The sequence below is a fragment of the Nesoenas mayeri genome (assembly GCF_963082525.1).
Source record: "Nesoenas mayeri genome assembly, chromosome: Z".
Taxonomy (NCBI): Eukaryota; Metazoa; Chordata; class Aves; order Columbiformes; family Columbidae; genus Nesoenas; species Nesoenas mayeri.
Window position 1 is genome coordinate 32297960 of NC_137542.1, and position 20383 is coordinate 32318342.

General features: G+C 36.0%; 1 protein-coding gene across 1 annotated transcript in view; it reads left to right on the plus strand.

Moving 5' to 3' along the window:
- FBN2 (fibrillin 2) overlaps positions 1-20383 on the plus strand; it is a gene marked incomplete at both ends in the record, with an annotated part of 157449 nt that overhangs the window by 48014 nt on the left and 89052 nt on the right. Inside the window, 10 exons of the mRNA XM_080362871.1 lie at positions 1286-1411; positions 3439-3591; positions 4344-4577; positions 5438-5575; positions 11722-11841; positions 12405-12530; positions 13188-13310; positions 14363-14485; positions 18764-18916; positions 19785-19838. Of these exons, the coding sequence (XP_080218997.1) occupies positions 1286-1411; positions 3439-3591; positions 4344-4577; positions 5438-5575; positions 11722-11841; positions 12405-12530; positions 13188-13310; positions 14363-14485; positions 18764-18916; positions 19785-19838 (1350 nt within the window). The remainder of the gene's footprint in view (positions 1-1285; positions 1412-3438; positions 3592-4343; positions 4578-5437; positions 5576-11721; positions 11842-12404; positions 12531-13187; positions 13311-14362; positions 14486-18763; positions 18917-19784; positions 19839-20383) is intronic.

Genomic DNA, 20383 nt, shown 5'->3' on the forward strand with positions numbered 1-20383 from the left:
TAATCACGAGATAATTTCAATCACACACTCTTTCCTATGCTTCTTCTGCATTGATTGACATGAGACAGTCTGGGTTCAACAGTCTGACCGTTCTGATTTTTGTTTCACCATATGAAAGCTACTTTCAGTTAATACTGCACACAGATTTTTACAAACAGGCTAAGGCATAGTCTTGTACCTTTGGAATCAAACAGTGCAAAAACTGTGGTATCACACCATTCCAACTGGAAAACACAGCTCGAGCTAGTTAGAAAATGTTTTCCCAGAATGCTTCCTGTGTTAAATGAGGGCCACAGTTCACATTCACTGAAAGCCACTTGAAAAGCTAGTGCACAGAAGTCAATTAAAAGCAAAATTAGGTGACTAAAATGAACCTACAAGTATGTATATGTCTACAGATTATCACAGTTGTAGAATGAAGTGGCTACTTAAAACGGGTCATTTGTATAAATGGTCATGACATAGTCTTTACTGTCATATTATTTTTCCTGCTTGTGGTTCTTCCATTCCAGTTCACTCTGCTGTGCTTCACAGCTGTAACAATACAGTCAGCCTGCTTTCTCCTGTTGCTTCTCATTGCCTCAGCACCTGATTTTGCTTCCAGTTTGTTCTGGGACAACACATGGTGCTCTCAGTTCTGGTGCCAAATGCCCTAGCAGCCCCTTGTTACATACAAAAGTTCATTCGTCAGTTTGATAACTTCTCACATTATATGTATTTACATACATTTTTTTTCAGTGTCCAGGTGAGACCACTGCTTTTAGTTAGCAGAAACATTTTGATAGATTAAAAATACCTGAAAAATAAGAAAAATGCAACATTTGGTCACATTTGAAGAGCCTGGCCAAAATTCTTGCTTACTTCTAATAAGAAGGCCAGAAAGCAGTCAGATCTGATGAGCGATATTTGTGTAGTTACAGAAGCCCAGAGCTGTCACACTTGGCTGCTGTACCATCCTCCTTCCTTCAGCTCAGAAGCAGAAGGTGTATTCTGGTATTGCATTGTAGCTGTTGTGTGCTTCCTTGAGATGGTCCTCAGTATGTGTTATTTAGAGGAAATCCAAGACTGCTCTCATATAATCAGTGAACTTGAAGTGGTGCACTGCTTGAATGTATAAGGAAAGCTTCCATTAGATGGCAAACAAAATTATTTGCAGTATGCAAACACTAGCAATATGTTACTCAATTTAAGTTGAATGACAATTTCAGGAAACCCCTCCTTCTTTTTTTATACGATGTGTTCAAGTGCTCTGCTAGTTATCCTATGTCCTTTCCTTTTTGGATAGATATTGATGAATGCAGCATCATCCCAGGAATCTGTGAAGGCGGTGAATGCTCTAACACTGTGGGAAGTTATTTCTGCATCTGCCCACGGGGTTATGTGATATCCACGGATGGCTTGCGCTGTATTGGTTGGTATTCCACTCTTGTAGGCTTCTAGAGCTCTCAAGGTTATTAAGGCAATTTTTACACAGCAGCATAAGACCTTCTGCTCCAGCCATCTAGCACTGATTCTCACCTGCCCCAGGAGCTCACTATATGTTAACTCACTAGTATCTCTGATCCAGCTGCTTAAAGTTCATAACACCCTCCTCTGATGATGATTGCCACTGCAACCCTCTTTATGTAGACAGTAGATACCTCTATGTGAGCGGTATTGTAGCCTGAGAACTCATGCCTGAGATATGAATCTTCTTAGGATAAAAGCAGTTACTGTTTCTCTGTTGTTAAGCAAACACAGAAAATGTTAATTATATTTGTTCTCTAAGCTGCATCTGATGAAACCAAAAGCTAAGCTCACTTTGGTTCTAAAGGAGCAAACATTTATCCTTATTTTGCGTTTCAAGTTCTATCTGACATAGGTTAATTTAACTTTTAGAGATCAATAAAAAAACATATATAAACTCAGAAGGCATTAAGTAGTGTATGCTGAGGTGCCACTAATTTGATTGGAACAGATAATTAAAAAAACTCCAAATATTATATTTCAGTAGATTGCCACTTTTATGGGAAAATTTATTTTAAACCTGTTTCTATATTACAAAAAAACATGTATACTTGTTTTCACATGAGGTGATTTCTCGTATACAGCTGCATATGTCAAATAGATGTTATAAACTATTCTAATTAACTAAAACACTGCATATCATGTGTAAAAATAATTAACAATTTATAATAATAGTTTATTTTTTAGATCTCATGTGATTCTTCTATTTCCCACAACTCAAAGCACTTTGTTCTCATGTTCGTAAAGGGATGCGAATCCTGAAGGGATTTCTGAATTACACATAAATTAGGTAAACCAGTAACAATACAAGATTTAAAAGTGATTTCACATGGATAACTTTTTGCACAATGTAGCCAGCTTTTGTTATCCAGGTTCATATGAGAAATGCCTGACTTCAAGTATGTTGTGGCTGGCTGCAGGAATAATGAGAACCCATGATTTCTATTATGATCAAAATTTCCATGGGTTTTAGCACGTTTTGCAATCTGGTCTCAAAAGTCAGCTCCCAAAAGCAATTACACACAAACCAAATGCCCTAATCCGCCAAGACAGGCCCTAAGTCACAGAATCTCCTTCGCTTAAGTGAGCATGTGTCTGAAAGTTCTTGTGCTCTCAAATCTTTATGGTATTGGAATATAATTTGTATACTCTAGAAGTATAATTTTTCATTTACCTAAGAGAAAAGTGAAAAATGTAATCCTCATTAATACAAATTGTTTTTCCCCGTTTAAGATAAATATTTGCTTTTAGCCAAAATAGCAGGATGTGCTTGTTTATTGTAATTAGTGCCATGTCTTTCCAAATTCCTAGTTCGTTTCTCCTAGTCAGCATGCAGGAGTGTGACAATAAAAGATACAGGGTGGTTTCTTGAAGGAACTAGAATATAATGAACACTGACATATCTATGTAGAGTAGTTTTCACATGGCACTACTAAAATTACTGTTGTGCATTCAGTCTACTGAGCAGAGCAGAGCAGACTGGATAGCATTTCTTTTGTCAAGATACATCTACACCAAGGAAAAATCCATTAAATTAATTTACTGATGTTGCTGTTGTTATGTGAAATGTCTCAATTTTTGCCATACTAGGCTTTTTATATAATTCTGTCTAGTTTCTATTTGTATTGCTTTGTATGTTTTGTATCATCCATATTTCCTGTTAGCTTCAGCAGACTTTAAGATCACGTGTTGGGTTAATGCAAGACTAGTGTCACTATAACTGTAAAATGCACTGGTGCTGATCACCTCAGATTATTATTGGGTGTGGTTAGGAGTGTTTGTTTTGTTATTTTTGTTTGTTGTGGTGATGGTTTTGTTTTGTTTTTAATACAACTTTTTCAATAATTTGGTCCTTGCATGAATTTAATAAGGGAAAGTAATTTTGAGAGATTGCGTTATTATTTTTTATTTTCTTCTTAAATTAATTCCCAGATCAGAGGACAAGTACATGTTTCTCCAGCATAGTGAGTGGCCACTGTGCACAAGAGCTTCCCGGTAGGTTCACAAAAAGGCAGTGCTGCTGTGAGTCTGGCCAGTGCTGGGCCATTGGGTCTGTTCCAGAGATGTGTCCTGTCAGAGGATCTGGTGAGTGGCTTGTTGACTGGTTGGTTTGTTTCCACTTCTTGCTGTCCTTTCTAGTTGGGATGGAGGTCACTGGAATGTATTTTAAACTGCTTTGAAGAAAGTCAGGAATTACATTATTATTCATTCTTATGCTTTTAATACTGATGTTACCATCTGTGAACCATTTTTTCTGGTCCATGACTGTTTGGGACTAGTTTTTTTAACATCCTTTTGTTGACTTTGGAAATAGTTCTTGGGAGATGGGAAAGAATTTGTGGTCAGTCTCAAAGAGGAAATGACTCTGAGGGTCCATAGTTCATTTCGATTTAAAGGAACAGCTGCTCTCTTGTTGCATTAAATTTGGGGTTACTTTGAACTAGAAATGCATCAGTATTTCATTTATTCCTTTAACTCTGGTCACAGAACAATGGTTCCCATCTGTAGTGAAATGTATTTTCAGTTTATCTGTATCAAGATCCTTGAGTGACCAGGGAGTTACAGTGCTGCTGGAAACACATCAACAAAAATGTTTCAAAAAATAGTTGTACATTACAGTATTTCTTTTTATTATTCTTAGTGTCCTTCCTTAAATAACACCTGTCACAATCATGGGATTTGCTTGAGATTAGGAGTGGGAGAGGGAACACATAACATCAAAGAAACGAGGAGCTGGTGTTCTGTTTTTTGTAGCATACAAAGATCTGTATCTTCCTTATAAGCTGACTCTGAAGAGTTGATTTACTTTCTGCTTCTTGTGTGTTCCTGTTTGACAGATGAACACCGCAGACTTTGTGTGGATGCTGCTCGTGCTGGAGGTGGTTCCAGAGGTGGCGGGACAGGAGGAAATGGGTTCCTTCCCAGTGGCAATGGCCATGGCTACGGCGCAGGAGGAGCAGGATTCATTCCCTTCCCTGGAAGCAATGGTTTCTCCCCAGGTGTAGGTGGAGCAGAGCTAGGGACAGGTAGTCAAAGTCCCACTGGAAATGGCCCAGTAATTACAGGGCTAAGTAAGTACTTGCGCTGTTGTGACTTCTCTCTTTTTTTTATTCCTTTTTTTTGATTTCTCCTTTTTTTTCTGCGTAGCCTTTAGTCTGGAAATGACATGGTGTTCTTAACACATAAAAATGCCTTTTTATCAAGCACATTTAAGAGACCTCAGTTGATACATTAAGAAGTTCAGGACCCTTTTTTCTAACAAGAGTTCAGATTTAGAGATTTTTTTCACTTCAGTTATAAAGTCCTTAAGCCCATGCTGTGCCTGCTGATCTGCCTTGGTCAACACTAATAAAAGTCCAAATTTCTAAATGTTTTCAAAAAGCCACTAGATTTTAGAATAAACTGTTCTCTTTTCTTGTTCTTCCAAATGTAAAACTTGCCTATTCTGCAGGAGCACTGCCTTGAATTAAAGCCTGAGATGAGTAATATTCAGAGGGAACTCTTGTATATGTAAAGTTGCTTGTAACATGTGTAAGCACATCTCTAGCATCAGAACGATGAAGTTAATAAAATGCAGGAGGTATTATTAAGACAAGTACACTGAAAATAGTAAACACATAGGAACAGACTGCTTCATCTTTCACTTGAATTGTGGGTTATTAATAAAGTCACTGGCAAACTCATCAGGCTATACAGATAAAGGGTAAATCATAATTAAGACTGTCTTATGTTTTGTTTCTGAGAGCTACTTGTTTTTGTTAGTTTACTGTTGTGTCAATAGATAGTGCTTGGAAAAAATACTTGGCTTGATGGATATATTTATGCACCTGATAACATACTTTCTGAAGTGAAGCATAATCTTTGTATTTACTTCTATTTGAAAACAGAGTTTGAAAATACGAGTATGTCTTGTGTTCTGTTTTTTTATTAGCAATTCTCAATCGGACAATAGACATCTGTAAGCACCATCCCAACCTTTGTTTAAATGGGCGTTGTATACCGGTCCTTTCTAGTTACCGATGTGAGTGCAACATGGGATATAAGCAGGACACAAATGGGGATTGTATTGGTAAGCACACATTTCTAAAATCCATTATTCACTTCTAAAATGCTAATATTTTTCTGCTTTAAATCAGATTTTTTTAAAAAACTGTATTCTTTTGCCCTCATATACATATTAATTTTCTTGATATTGCTCTTGTGAGAGTGCAAAGACCATGATATTACTTACTGATATTGACTATTTCTGTATTGATGAGTATTGTACATTTTTTAATTCACATTCAGTAAAGTAAGTTCTATTCCACATTCTCTTTTTTATGTTCATATAGCTATGTTTTTACTACAGGAGGTAGTGGTGAATTATGTTCAAAATAACAATGGGTAGAATTTGTGTTTAATCTACTTGTAAGGATGAATGACAGTTTTAAGGTTATCAAGTCATTTAAAGAATGCATTTATTAACTTCTGGTTATATTTCAGTCAATTTGAAAATATTGAATGCTAACTTTTTATAACTAGCTCAATTTGGGATTCTGCACTTTTATTCAGTCACTGTGGAATTCACTATTTCAATGTCAAAGGCTCATTAAGTATTTCAGTGAAAATACAAAATTTCGGTGTTCTTCTGGGGTAGTTGTGTGGAGAATCCTGTATGCAGGACACAACTTACTAAACATATGGGATCCTAAACAGAAAGATCTGGTTATATTTCTGATTGAACATTTCCTTAGTGATTCTTTATAAAGAGATTTGAGATCTGTGAATGAAAAATATTTACACAAGAGCTTACTAGCAATAGATTTTTCTCACTGTAACTGCTTTTAGAATAAATTTCTAGCATGCCTGTGAATTAGAGGAAAATATAGGAAAAAAAAAAAGGAACACAGAAAATGGCAGCTACGTGAATTCTTTAAAAAATCTTCTAATCCAAGACTGTGCAGTTTATCTTACACAAGTGAAAGTAGTAAAGACAGATTTTGACCTACGTGCAGCAGAGTGGGTATCAGCCAGAAGGTGAGCTGGGGAAACTGCGTGTCTCTGTTGCAAATTCTTCCACCTCCCACTGAATTACAAACTGAGTGTTAATACCTGCCTGTCTTGGCACTATGCCTTTGGGAAAAGTGAAATTTGACAATTGTTGAATAGTACTTTTCCTGTAATATCCCTGTTTTTTACTGTTTTTAACCTCTCTGTTTTCCTTTCTCATATGGCTAAAAGTCAGAGAGTCCACTTAGCTAGGTCATTCTCATGCACGAGAGAGGCCAGTTATAGCTACATCATTCCTGACCACTGTCTTGTACACCCTCTTCTTAAGAAATGTCAGTTGATGGAGATTCCATCACTTCCTTGGGCAGATTCATGCTCCAGCAGTCGAACTTCCAGAAAGTTTTCAGAATGTCTAATCCAATGTAAATACTATTTTGCAAAAAAAAAAAAAAAAAAAAAAAAAGAAAAAGAAAAAATCTCACTGTTTCTTGTCTTCTTGTCTTATCCATAGTATATAAGGAAAGCAGTTCAGTACCTTTAGCTTTGCACATTTGTGTACACAGGGAGCGTTACCGTTCTTCTTCCAACTTGCCCTCTGTGATTCAGCAAGGCCTACTTTTTCAGCTTTTTTTGTTTGGGTGAGAGTTTTCTGTACCTTTAATCCATGTCTGGGCGATTCAGGCATCTTAGTCTCATGCTGCATCCTTGGTCCTCAGAGCTATAAGTGCATTCTAATGGCGAGTGGTAGTTTTACTATAAATCTGTCTTGCTTGGCTATTCTTTCTTTATAGTGTATGGAGAGCCCTGACGCTTTCAGTCCCAGCACTAGATTTTACGTCACTGAAATCAATAATATTTTTAACCATGGTGGACCTTGACTTTTGAGGAAGTCTTGAAACATGCTGAGCAGCACCTGAAAGTTGGTGTATTGAACTAATGTTTCTTGATGAAATCTAGTTCAGAGTTTATATTCATACTCTTTGTAACTTGGTGGACAAGTTGAAAATATCATCTTAAGCACATAGATGTTTCTTTTATTTATTATTTTTTAATTCTTTTTGCTTTTTAAGTTCAAATTAAGAAATAAAGGTGAGTAATGATAAAAATCTGAATATATGGTAGTTACAAAGCTAGCAGTTGAAAACAGTGAAAGGTCTTTCTAAACTGTACTTTTTGAGGCAACCATGCTGTGTAAGAATCATTAAAAAAGCAGTGATAACATTGTGATAGAGCATGATTATGATAAATGCTTGCTTATGCTTATGAAGAATTATTCTGCATGAAGAAATATACTGAAAGAGCACATAGCTGAGCTATGTATGAGCTATTAATACTTAGGTTACAGCAAGCAAAACTATATGGATTTAATTTGAACTTTTTTATTTTCAATTTTCATTGAAGAAATAATGCATGAAAAAAATGAAGTAGGACAATCACCTGTAGTTTAAAAGGTCCATTCGATTTACATGTCTGAGTGCTGGAATTGATTGACAGAAAGATATAACGTGTCCTTAACAACTGGCTGGCATTCTGTCCATTTCTTTTCTGTGAGGTCACCCTGGAGGCCACCAGCCTTGCTGTTCACCTTTCACTCCAGGCTTGTGGTAATAATGAAGTTTTTTGATTTTCAGTTTGAGGTTAAAGTGCCTGAAAACTGTGAGAATAGATTGAGAGGTGCATGGGGGGGGGGAAGTTTACCTTAATTCTCTAATGAGCAGTTATGTGCCCAGAAAAAAAAAGGTATATTCACTTAAGGAACTTTGTAATGCACACCTCAGCATGAAACAGTAGTCTGAAAACTGAGGAAACTTTGCATGCACTGAGATCAAAAGAAAAATTTCAGCTGCCTTAACAAAAGCAGAAGATTGTGTGCCAACTACAGTAATATCCTACATTGAAAGTGAGGCAAAAATACCCAGTGATGGCTTCCAGTAAATTAAAGTGCCATTTTGACTGGCTTTTTTCTGTGTGAAACAAATCAGTCATTACTAATTATTTTAACTCTTCAGTGGTTTGCCTTTTGAGTAGCTTCTTGGATTCAGAAGATTTTACTTTATGAATACTTTTCTTAGATAACACAGCTTTGGCTTGCTGTTACTTTCAAATTGTATTATAAAAAAAGTTAGACTTCATTTTTTTTTTAATAGAGTTAAAGAGCCGTCTTATTTGAAAATTATGCTGACAAATAAGAAAATAATGGCCTTACGTACTGCCCTCTGACCTAAACTTGTATGATGCTGAACTCAGGACGGAACATGCCTGATGAGTCAGTGGCCGTAAGTGTGTTATAAGTGATCTGACCCTGAATGGCCAGTCATTTTACCAAAAATGACAGACGACTGTAATATTACCTTTCCTTATTTTGTTCTGTTTATAAAACCTCTTGATAAAACTGTGGAGATTTTGAAAGCAGGAGTAAGTCTGTAGCTGTGCAGTGTTCAGTTTTAGTTGTTTTGTGAATACCAATCTTCGTATTTTAAATTTTGTGATGTATCTTCAAAGTCATCACAGTAATTCTTAATGGGGTTTTGGAAGTTCCATACTGTGTCTACTGAAATTCTGACAAGTGTTATGGACGGAATACTGAAAAGTGGAGATAAGTGTGATGCAAGTAGCGATAGAGAAATATTGAACACCGAAGAGTAGTATACTGGGAGATAGAATAAATGGGTTAAATATCTCTGTCTCAGATGTTCCCTGTTTATAGTGCTGTAATATGCATACTTGCAATGCAAACACAAAGCCCACAACTCCTTTATATTAACATATATTTACCATCTCCCTCTTTTATCAGGAGCTAATAAAAATAAGAGCATCTTAAGATGCATATTTTATATGGAAATCAACTGAAGCATATGGCTTTGGAAGGATTTTGTAAGCTTAAGTAAACTATTTCATAGAGGAACATTGTATTCCTGCTGTACAATTTATAGATTAATTTACAGTGATATCCATTCCTAGCATGAACATGTTTGGTTTTTATTTAAACAGATGAAGCAAGTTGAATCCTGTAATAAAGTCGTAAATATCATTGCCTGTAAGAAAATAAAAAAAAACAGACGAGTGCCATATCTATTATTTATAAGTTCCCCCTGTCCTCCCCTATAATAAAGTAAGATTAGTATACAGTAAAGTCATCTGAATTAAGACATTTGACAAAACATTCATGTGAAAATGTGATTTAGAGTTTGACATTTTGTAGGTAGCTGAGTTTTTTCTGGAGGAATTATTTCCAATCCTCCTTAGCCCCCATATCAGCAGTGCACTGAGGAAAAAATACCCTATCTAGCACTTCTAACAAGGAGCATCCCAACAGCTAGGCACCATAGAGAAGCATGAGAGCAGGAAACTACTATAATTACATAGAAGTCTACTGCAGTATAAGGATACAGTTACTGTTTTCTTCACTACACTCAATGCTCTGAATTTATTTTTTCTTTACTTTGCTTCATTCTTGTAGTTTTACTGGAGTGGTGTTATGAGCTGCTATGCAAATATGAATGAGCTAAATATTCATGAGGGGAGGTATTTCATTTTTCCATTTGCTTTGCCTTTATTCATTTAACAGTTTATCCATATTAACGATCTGATTGTATCTAGGCAAGAGGAGTGATGTAAACCAGCCCATTAAATCAGTGATTTGGATAAACCCCGATCTCTTTGATATGTACATAGATGCTATTGGTTTTAGATATGTATATGTTAACACAGTAAATTCTGTGAAAATTATGGTCTTGTTTATGGCTAAATAAAAAAAAAAGTAACCTTTTGCCATTTTTAGAATCAAGTCATTCATGTTACAACACTTTCTAGATGTATATATTTATTTAACATATACATCTGCTTATATATTTAGTTTCTCATTGCATCCCATTAGTTCCAAGATGTAATGAATGAAGTTTTAGAACTAGACCTGGTAAAGAGTAAACACAAACAATCAACAAAATTACCCTGTTTTTTTCCTGGTATTTCTGGTAGCATACACTGCAAAATGCATGGGCAAATCATCATGACTAACAACTGATCAGCAATGGCTTTACTTAGCCCCAGCTTCCTATGGCAGCTTGCACCCAGATACAACAAACCCCTCACAAATCAGCATTGGCTTTGTGGTGTTCAAACCTACCTAAATGAAGAGATGGGTAATTTCAAACCTGTAAGTGGAGGGCATAGCTAAAGGTGAGAAAGTCAAGTTAGCAAAGGTGATTGATGAAGAAAACAGGATTTAATCAAGAGATTGATTCAGTTTGTAACCTGTGAATCTAGATGATCAGTTTATCCCCTGGTAGCTGCAGGAGAGGCTCAGCAAGCAGTCCTGTCTGCCAGACCAGTGGGATGCACTTGCTCTGCTCCCTGGATCACAGAGGGCAAGGATCCTGGGCGGGTTTAGAGGAGCATAATGGAGAGGAACAGTCAGTGTTATTTCAGAGCTGGGAATAGCTGTCTTCGGCCAAAGACACAGCTGACTCATTGTTAACCACTGGGGACCAAGTCTGAGAAAGGTGCTTGAACGGAGTTAAACTTTTCAGAGCCTTGTGTCAACTGGGAGTTATTTCTATGTAGTTACCTGAGATTTAAGGTGGTTTGGTTACAAATACCAAAAAACCTTCAGAAAGAAGAGTAAGGGACACTATAGAGAAGGGCTAGATTAAGTCTGGCATTACTCAAATGCAAACACTGGGGTTGAGGATGAAATGGGGCATAAATAATTGAGATGTGGTGCACAGACTGTGGTCTCATTAAGAATCCCTCCTGCTGCTGTGTGGCACCTCTCACATTTCTACAATAAACCTGTAAAATACTGCAAGGTTTTTGGATGCTATGATTTGCTCTGATTTTAAAATGCAGATTTGATTGCTTTTAGTTTTATTCTGAAGAAGAATGAATGGTCATTCTGTTAAATAAAATTATGTTGAATAACGTGGTGTTTGCTTTCAATAGGCAACTCTCAGATCCCATGTCGCAAAATCCTCACACCTATTTTTACTTCTGTCTTTCAAGATGTGTATAAATGAGTAGTCATATTTCACTTCTTAAAAATGTCTGCCTCGTTGGACTAAAAATAGCTTTGTGTTCTTAGGAAAGTAATGATTTTGCTCCAAGAACAAGTTCTAGTATTTAGCATTTGACTGTTAATTACCATTGTTTACACTTACAGTCTTCTAGGCTTGATAAAAAAATTGTATACATAGTGAAGTTACTAATGCTTCTCTGTGCTGCCAACAGATGTTGATGAATGCACATCAAACCCATGCTCTAATGGTGACTGTGTTAACACACCTGGTTCCTATTACTGCAAGTGCCATGCAGGTTTCCAGAGAACTCCTACCAAGCAAGCTTGCATCGGTAAGAAAATTTGCTTCACATCTACTGACATTGTATATGTTCTGAACCCTTATGTCAGATCATGTTGAATTAAAAAAATAGTGAGCAATGCTATTTCAATAAATCCTAACAGTTGTTATACTAATTGAAGCTCTAGTTCTGGACTACCATTCCATTTGATCTATTGTCTTTTAATGTTTATTCATTATTCTGGAATATCTGTCACTTGGCCAGGGAAGTCCACAGCCAGGAGTTCTACAATAAAATCAGGAAATAGACTGTTAGTACAACAGATGTATGCTTATGTATGTGTTCAGATGAATGTGTGAGAAGATTTTGATATATTCATAAAGTAATTGCTGAGCATCACAAAATGTAGAATTCATTGTGCAAATCTGTAAAATAATGTTTTGCCTGTCTCTGATGCAATGACAGTAAATTCCTATCTGTCTTTGGAAATTTTTTCTACCTAATATTTAACTAACATGTCAGAATTTATCAAAGCAACAATTGTCACTATATATGTTTTTATCTTGGAGTAATTATCTGATTGTGTGATTTATTTTTTTTTTTTTTTGTCTTAGACATAGATGAGTGCATCCAGAATGGTGTTCTCTGTAAAAATGGCCGGTGTGTAAACACAGATGGAAGTTTTCAGTGTATTTGCAATGCTGGGTTTGAACTAACTACAGATGGAAAAAATTGTGTGGGTAAGAACCCTTCTAAGTAATGGGGTAGGCATTAGCTCCATGATTCTAGAAATTGTACTTCATGCTACAATTAAGGGTCATTAAGGATTGCATTTTTTAAAATAAGCTACAACCTGAGGTGAACTTATAGCCCCTGCATTCCAATAGTTATTCTACAGAACTGCATGATTTCAAAGAAAACTTGAGGTAATTTTTCATTTTGAAGCCACATATTTCCTCAAGAGTCTCAGGTAACTCAGTGCCAGGAATAACATTTTTCCGTAAAGCTTCATAGGAAGTGTTCCATATATCAGTGCTGCTGAAGAAATAACTGTTTTTAATTTGGGCTGTACTACATCAAAAAGTCTTCCTAGATAAACAACAAGCTCTTAGTCTGTCAGGCAACTGAAGCTTTTTATCCTTTCATGTAAAAAAGAAAGATTCACCTTCTTCCATACACAGTCTCCTGAAACATGCAAAATAACTGATCACAATAGGGAAAAAAAAATGCTGCTTTATATGTAGAATGAATAATCTTCAGACACTTAATCAGAGTTCTGAGTAGAATTTAATCTTCAATGAAGGCATATGTCACATCAGTCCTGATTGTTTATTTTTACTATGTCATCTTTTGGAAGATAAGGAACTATAAGCAGTTTTCTTTGCGATGTTTTGCAGACCACGACGAGTGCACCACTACAAACATGTGTTTAAATGGGATGTGCATAAATGAGGATGGGAGTTTTAAATGCATCTGCAAACCGGGATTTATTCTGGCTCCAAATGGGCGTTACTGTACTGGTATGTAGAACTGAGGGGTAATGCAGTAAGACAGTCTTGGTTGAAAATGGCTTTTCCTGTCCATTCATTCATGCAAGAATGGCAATCTTGTCACATGGATTTAATATCATACTCTAATACCTTACTAACTCGTTACAGTAGATTTCTTAGGATAACTAGAATAGAAATAGGTCTTTAACTTGCAGAAAGAAATAACCGAGGTATTTAATAGTATTGTGAAAGCTACAACAGATGATAAATTAGCTTTTGATAAGTCTTTGAGCATGGTAGGTGCAGTGAAGTGTGCAGGCCCTTCATGAAATAGTGAAGTGTGTAACAATATGTGAAGTTTAAAAGATTTTATATTGGTGAACACACACAACTGTGTTTGCCACATCATTATTCAGGTAATTCAGAGTGCATAACGCTTAAGACATCGTATTTCCCACATGGCATTACAAACTTTTTAAACTGAGGTTGTTGAAAACTCATATTAAACATTTTAAGAAGAGAGTCTGATTTACCATCAGTTTAAGTAAACTAATGGAAGATACCTGTTGGTGCCAGTAGAAATATGCTGGAACTTGAGTCATTTCTAGTAAGTGAAAAATGATCTAAACTGTTACTTTTCTGATTTGAAGTTGAGCCATTTCTAATAATTGTGATTTTCTTGATGTACATGCTCCTGGGCTGTTGACTTAGATAGGAATTGATGACCTCTGAAAAGTTCTTTGAAATTCATATTTACCATCATACGAATATTCTGTGATTAGTACTTCCTTAACCACACTTTGAAGCAAAGTTATAGTATCATAGGATGGACAAAGAGGAAATGTATCATTAATTTTGCTTCATGTAGAATCTGAACTTCCTCTAATGCTACATTTTTTCTGGTTTGGGGAAGTTTGATTATTTAGTGCAATTCCAATATCAGAGTTTTATTAGAAACTCTCAAGAACATGTTGATGATTCATCTGCTATCATAAAGACTTTTAGTAATGTTTTATAAATATTAATTGTAATCTTGCTTAAAAGCAGCAAATAGATTGATGAATTGTGTTGCCTCCTGGTAGATATTGATGAATGTCAGACATCAGGAATTTGCATGAATGGTCACTGCATAAATACTGAAGGATCCTTTCGGTGTGAGTGTCCATCTGGTTTGGCTGTTGGGGTTGATGGTCGTGTGTGTGTAGGTAAGTGAGATTTTGTTTTCATTAAAAAGCAAGTGGAATTATCAGGTTTTCAAATTAAAGAAATGCATCAAATGACATCCTTCTAGATAATGTTGACATCTTACCATAGAGGATCTGTTATAGGATAATCTGGAGTATTCTTCTTCCATTCTGCTATGTGTTTGTGTTCACGTATGTGCACTATATGTAGATGTATATTCAGTTTATATTCAGTTGTGCGTGATCCACTCCAAATCACTAAAACAAGTACATAACTCAGTTGTGACACTGATATTTTTGCACACCCCTTTTAATCTCTTTCTCTAATCTGAAAACATTTTATTCATCCTGTAGTATAATGTTGAAAAGAAAAAGCTCTAGCAGGAGAAATAGTAACAAATAGATAGACTTGTTTCTGTGAATTTGAAAATCATTATTAGTATTATTAGAAAACCTTGCATTATGCTCTCCCATAAACTTAGTGTTAAAAGACAAGAAGCTTAAAATCTGCTGTGGAATTGGAGTGGCTCCAACTCTTGTTTACGTGTTATTCCTATAAATCAAACTTATGGTATTTACTCTTCCTGACATCTTTTTCCTTTTGAGCCATATCCTTTCTAGTCTGCTGATGAATAATCTTTTTGTCATATAATCTGAACTGCAGCCTCTTATCCCCTCAAATGTTATTGTTTGACAGTTAAGAGATTCTTTACCCAGCTCCACCAGAAACTCTAGTGTAGCTTCAGAAAGTTGCCTGGAGAATAATAGAGCATTTTCAATCTGATGAAGAATAAAAAAGGGTGAAGGACAAGAGATATTAAGTCACTTGTTTTGTACTGGGCACTGATGAAGAGCAGGGAGAGGAATATGCATTTTTTAGAAATTTCTGAGAGTGATGGAACTACATGTACTAGGGATTTCAATACTACAAAGTTCCTTAAACCACTTTAACCCACAGGAGATACCATTTTCCCTTCTTCCACATATCAGAACATCAGTTCTGTATCCCCTAAGTTTCCTTCTCTCCTAGCTTACGAATGTTTCTGTCATCCAACACATTGGTGACCCAAGGCTCAGTTAGTGGCTAGGTGTGGCATTAAGCTTCACCAGGCAAATGTGCCTGTGATGAGGCCTCTTGGAGTGAAAAGATGAGGCCAGCTTGTAGACGTTTGACAAGTTCATAAAGCAGTAAAGACAGAGAGGAAAGCATCGGCTTTGCTCTGTAATAGTCACATATATTAATCAGTGCTATGACTGTTCTTTATGATGGATTCTACCTATGTCTTATCTGCATGTGTCCAGATAAAGGAAACACAGACTTCATCACAGTATTTAGAGGTTACCTTGCACATAAAGGGATGTGAGATACTACACCCTTGCATTGCTATTGTCAAGTCATTTAAAATAAAATTTCAAGTTGTGCAGAAATTCATAATTCTTTAAAATAAAATCTAGTGCAATCATTCCTATCAACTGCCTGTGCAAGCTGGCCTTTTCTGTTAAGACTTCAGTTTAAAAAGTGCACAATAAAAACTCAGGATGGCTTTAAAAATAGGCTAATAGAAAGCTAAAACACTTACTTCCTCAGTCTTTTAGTTGGAACCCAAATATTTGTTGTTCTAAATAAGTGAGGGTTTTTTTTTTTTTTTTTTTTTTGGTAAGGAAAACTGCTTACACACTGAAGAATGAACTGACATAAGCAAGGTTTGTTCTGTCCTATGCAGTAGCCAAGTTTAATAAACATTTGGAGAAAAGAGATTAAAAGATAAAACAATGAGGAAAGGCTGGGTACACTGTTTTTAATATAGGAATTTCACTGTTTAGTAGCACAGCAGCAAAACTAGATTTGAGTACAAACTGTTCAGTACCTTTTTTGTGGTCCAAGTTGGCCTCGTCTTTAGCCCTGTCAGTGATACAGCTGCAAAGAATCAATGCAGTGCTCAATTTTCTGTCCTTTCATTTACCTAATGCTACCACAGTTCTAGCAGCTACATGCTTCCCAAGTTGGCCATCAGCTGTGAACACTATTTTTTCTTTGAAAATATTCAGCTTTACATGTCACATAACTTTAATGTTTAGTATAAATGCTTAAGTTTTCAACAGGAAATATCCTTAATATGGCAAAAATTGTTAGGCAGAATGATCATTTATTTAGAAAATCAGTTTTAAAAAGGTGATGTAATTATTCCAGGCATAAAGTAACATAGGAAATTTCAAATATTGTGTAACAAAAATGTTCTTGTACATGACCTTTAGAATAGAATTTGCAAGCCAATTTGCTGTTCAGAATTTTATGTGTGTGTATACGTATATGTAATTATATATACATATACATGCTGTGTTAACTACAGGAATTCTCTGTCTGGCTATTCTGTCCCATGCACTACATGAGCTAAATAATCCTTTTCAGACATTCTGGCTGCTAGAAGAGTGTTTGTCTGAAAGTTAGTAAGTTACATAGGTCTTCCTTTTAACAGTACTCCTACAAGTGTGCTAGGCAGTTAGCAAAACTATAAAGTCCAAGAGCCTACAGTCTGATTCTCTCACTCTTACCTTGAGCTGTATTTTCCTTTTGAATCATGACATTGATTCTGGTAAGGCTATTCAAAGAATAAATTTCTTTTTTATTTAGTACTAATAAGTGTGGCAAAGTCAATCACAAAATCACAAGCTGGGAAACAAAAATACAGCAATGGGGAACAAATGCTTGGAAAAGGAACAGTTGGCTAAATACACAGAGCCAAACTTCTATCTGCAGGCTTATCAGGTTTGGCTGTACTACTAACTGCAGATCTGTGCTTGGTTACCTCTGCTGGCTCTGTGTGTGTGTTTGTGCATCACCTCAGAACTTACGCTGAGTTATGACTATGGCTTTAAGTAAAGTTTCTTGTTTTCTGCTGAGACACTTTTAATTATAATTCAGGTTGCAGGTCACATCTCTGCCAAAAGCTATAGGCATCCAGGACAAATTAGCTAAGTTTTATTTTACCCTGGTTATTTTGCAGAACCATACCTCAAAGTCCCTGTTATACCATTATTTGACCTGCTATTTAAGAGTTTAGAAATGCCAGCAGAGTTTCTCATAAACAGCTACACAGTTACAGCAGAACGAATGCTAAAGTCTGATTCTGGGCATAAAGTAAATTCTCTAGTGTTCTAAAATTAGTAGCACTTTCCAATCTTTTCTCCCCCTGCAGTTTTCCTTGGTGCCATTTGCTTCCCTAGAATAGCTTTTCCTTTCTCTCCCAGATACATAGCTATGGGGAAGCCTTCCCTTCCATGACAGGGCAGTTATCGAAGGCCCCTTATTCATGCCAGACTGTGGCAGAGTGGCATCTGGACTTGTTAGATGTGGAGGGAAAGGATGTGATGCAACTAATTATTTTGCAGACTACATGAGCAGACATTTCTTGTGGAAGAATTCTTGTCAAGCGTAATAATCTTTTCCTGCTGTGAAGTGCAAGCAAATTGTACTGGCTTCACCTAGACTCTTGGCAAGGAATAGGCCCTGAAATCTGGGCCATATTTAACTGTGCTCCAGAACTGTCTGTTCCATAGGGTACCAAAAGCAACATAAAACATTTATGTCCTGTTTTATAGAAGCCAGCTTACAACACTCAAAGAGCAGGCAGAACACATAAGGAATTGCAAGTTCTTATTCCAATTGGCACAGACAGGATATTCAACATCCACTGTAAGATTTTTTTCATGCAACTTTTCTTTGCTGTTTTACGGTCATCTGTTAAATAGGTAACTGTCTGGAACCTGCTTACTTTCTGAATGCACTCAGGCTCATGTGCCTGTATGTATGGTAACTTTACTGGAAGATGACAAGGAACATAAATTAAAGCCATGTTCTGGTCTCATCCATAAGGACGTGTGAAACAGAGAGTATTTCCACAGCTCAGATGAGTGTTAGTAGAAGTATAGGAGTTAAAACTAAAGGCTATTTACTCCATCTGGATCCTGCAGATCTCAACCACGTGTTTAGTTGGACTGTCCACTCACATGCTTGTTAGAAGATCCCCAAAATTATCCTATAAGCAAATATGCAGAAGGCATCTCACCCTGGAATGACCAAAAATCCTGAAACAATAACAAAAGCCAAAACAGGAGCAAATAGTTTTGAGAATTGGCCTTGATGTCATCAGGATTGCTGTGGCAGAGTAGAGCAGATGTAGCCAATGTAACAATTTTGTTGAAATTTTTATTTTTTTTTTAACCCTCATTGAGATAGTATACATACATTTCATTCTCAGCCTGAGGAAATAAATTATTTCTTTGCTTGTGCTTTCTTAGATACTCATATGCGTAGCACATGCTATGGAGGCATCAAAAAAGGAGCATGTGTTCGTCCTTTCCCTGGTGCTGTAACAAAGTCTGAATGTTGCTGTGCCAGTCCTGACTATGGTTTTGGAGAGCCGTGTCACCCCTGCCCTGCTAAAAACTCAGGTAAAATTTTGTGTTTCTTTGCATACTAAAGTGAACGTACAGACGTTAAAAAATCTTGTTCAGATCAGGTTGTTTATTTATTCCATGCCTTAAAGAGAAGTGAATAGAGTACTTATTGGAATTGTACACTTGTTCTGGAAATAGTTTCTTCTTTAAAGAAAAACTGTCTGGTATTTTATGGTGAGTGCTTGTGTTTTTATGCATTGTAACATTCGAACTGAACCTAGTTCCAGAATTGGCCAGACTGTGACAAAATTCAAGATGAAGGACAAAATTCAAGATGGGTCCCTGAATTAAGTGTTGACTATACGAAATAATACTTTCAAAGAGAATAAGCAGAGTTCTCTGATGAATCTGTAGATTTCCTAGTCAAATCAGTCCAGTTTAACAGAGCAACTCATGTTAATCTTAGAAATCTGTTTTTCATTTTATAAGAATCAGTTCTCCAAATAAACCTGGGGATCGAAAAAAAAATAATCTCTTAAATATAGAACTGAGATGATGTATCTTAGAAAGTATTTCCATTCAGTATCATTTTCTGAGATAGAAGTGAAGTAAAACTGGCATTATGGTTGAAAGTAGTAACTTGAGACAGTACTGTCAAGACTGTAATGAAATCGCTTGACTTTTTAATTCTTGCTAGCAGATTTTGGTTTTGTCTATATGTGAAAGTTCAGGGTAGAATGTTACTTGACATATTTTATTATCTATAAATAGTTATTTGATGTGAACAGTGCCATTTTTTTAGTTACATTTTTGAAAAATTATTTTGAAAAAAGATCAGGTGGATTTGGTTTAGGATTAACAAAGATGAAACACTAGAAATAACATTTTCGTTTTTCTCCAACAACTTGCTTCAATTGAGTAGCTGAATTCCATGGCCTGTGTAGCAGTGGAATTGGTATTACTGTGGATGGACGAGGTATGTTACACGTTTTATTTAATGCATATGATTCATGGTTAAAAATATATATACTGAGATTTATATTTTTCATTAATTTACTGAGTTTTTTGCCTCAATATTAAGATGTTGATTTTAGTATTTTCATTGTCAAAGTAGAAAACACAAGAATTAATTCTCTACAGTGCTGGATTTTGCAGAGAGAGGGATTTTATAAATAATAACTGAGCCAGGTCTGAAGTAGGGGTGATGGATGCTGCAGCTGCCAAGTAGAGCAGGTTGAAAGAGAAATGGTGGAATGTAGTATTATGATATTTTGCGAGATAGTTCCCTGATGTGTTAATAAAGTTGCAGCCAAATTAAAGCAGATACTGTACATTTAACATTTCCAGTCATTTAATTTGTATAGCTTTTATCCTTGTCAGCATTAAAGCTCCTATTCCATTCAGCTCGAACAAAATGAGGCCCTCTGATTGTTATACTTAGTAACAGCCTACATAACTTTTAAAAATAGTACTATAATAAAATAAATTCAGTTTCTGTTTAATACTGCAAGTGTATATGTA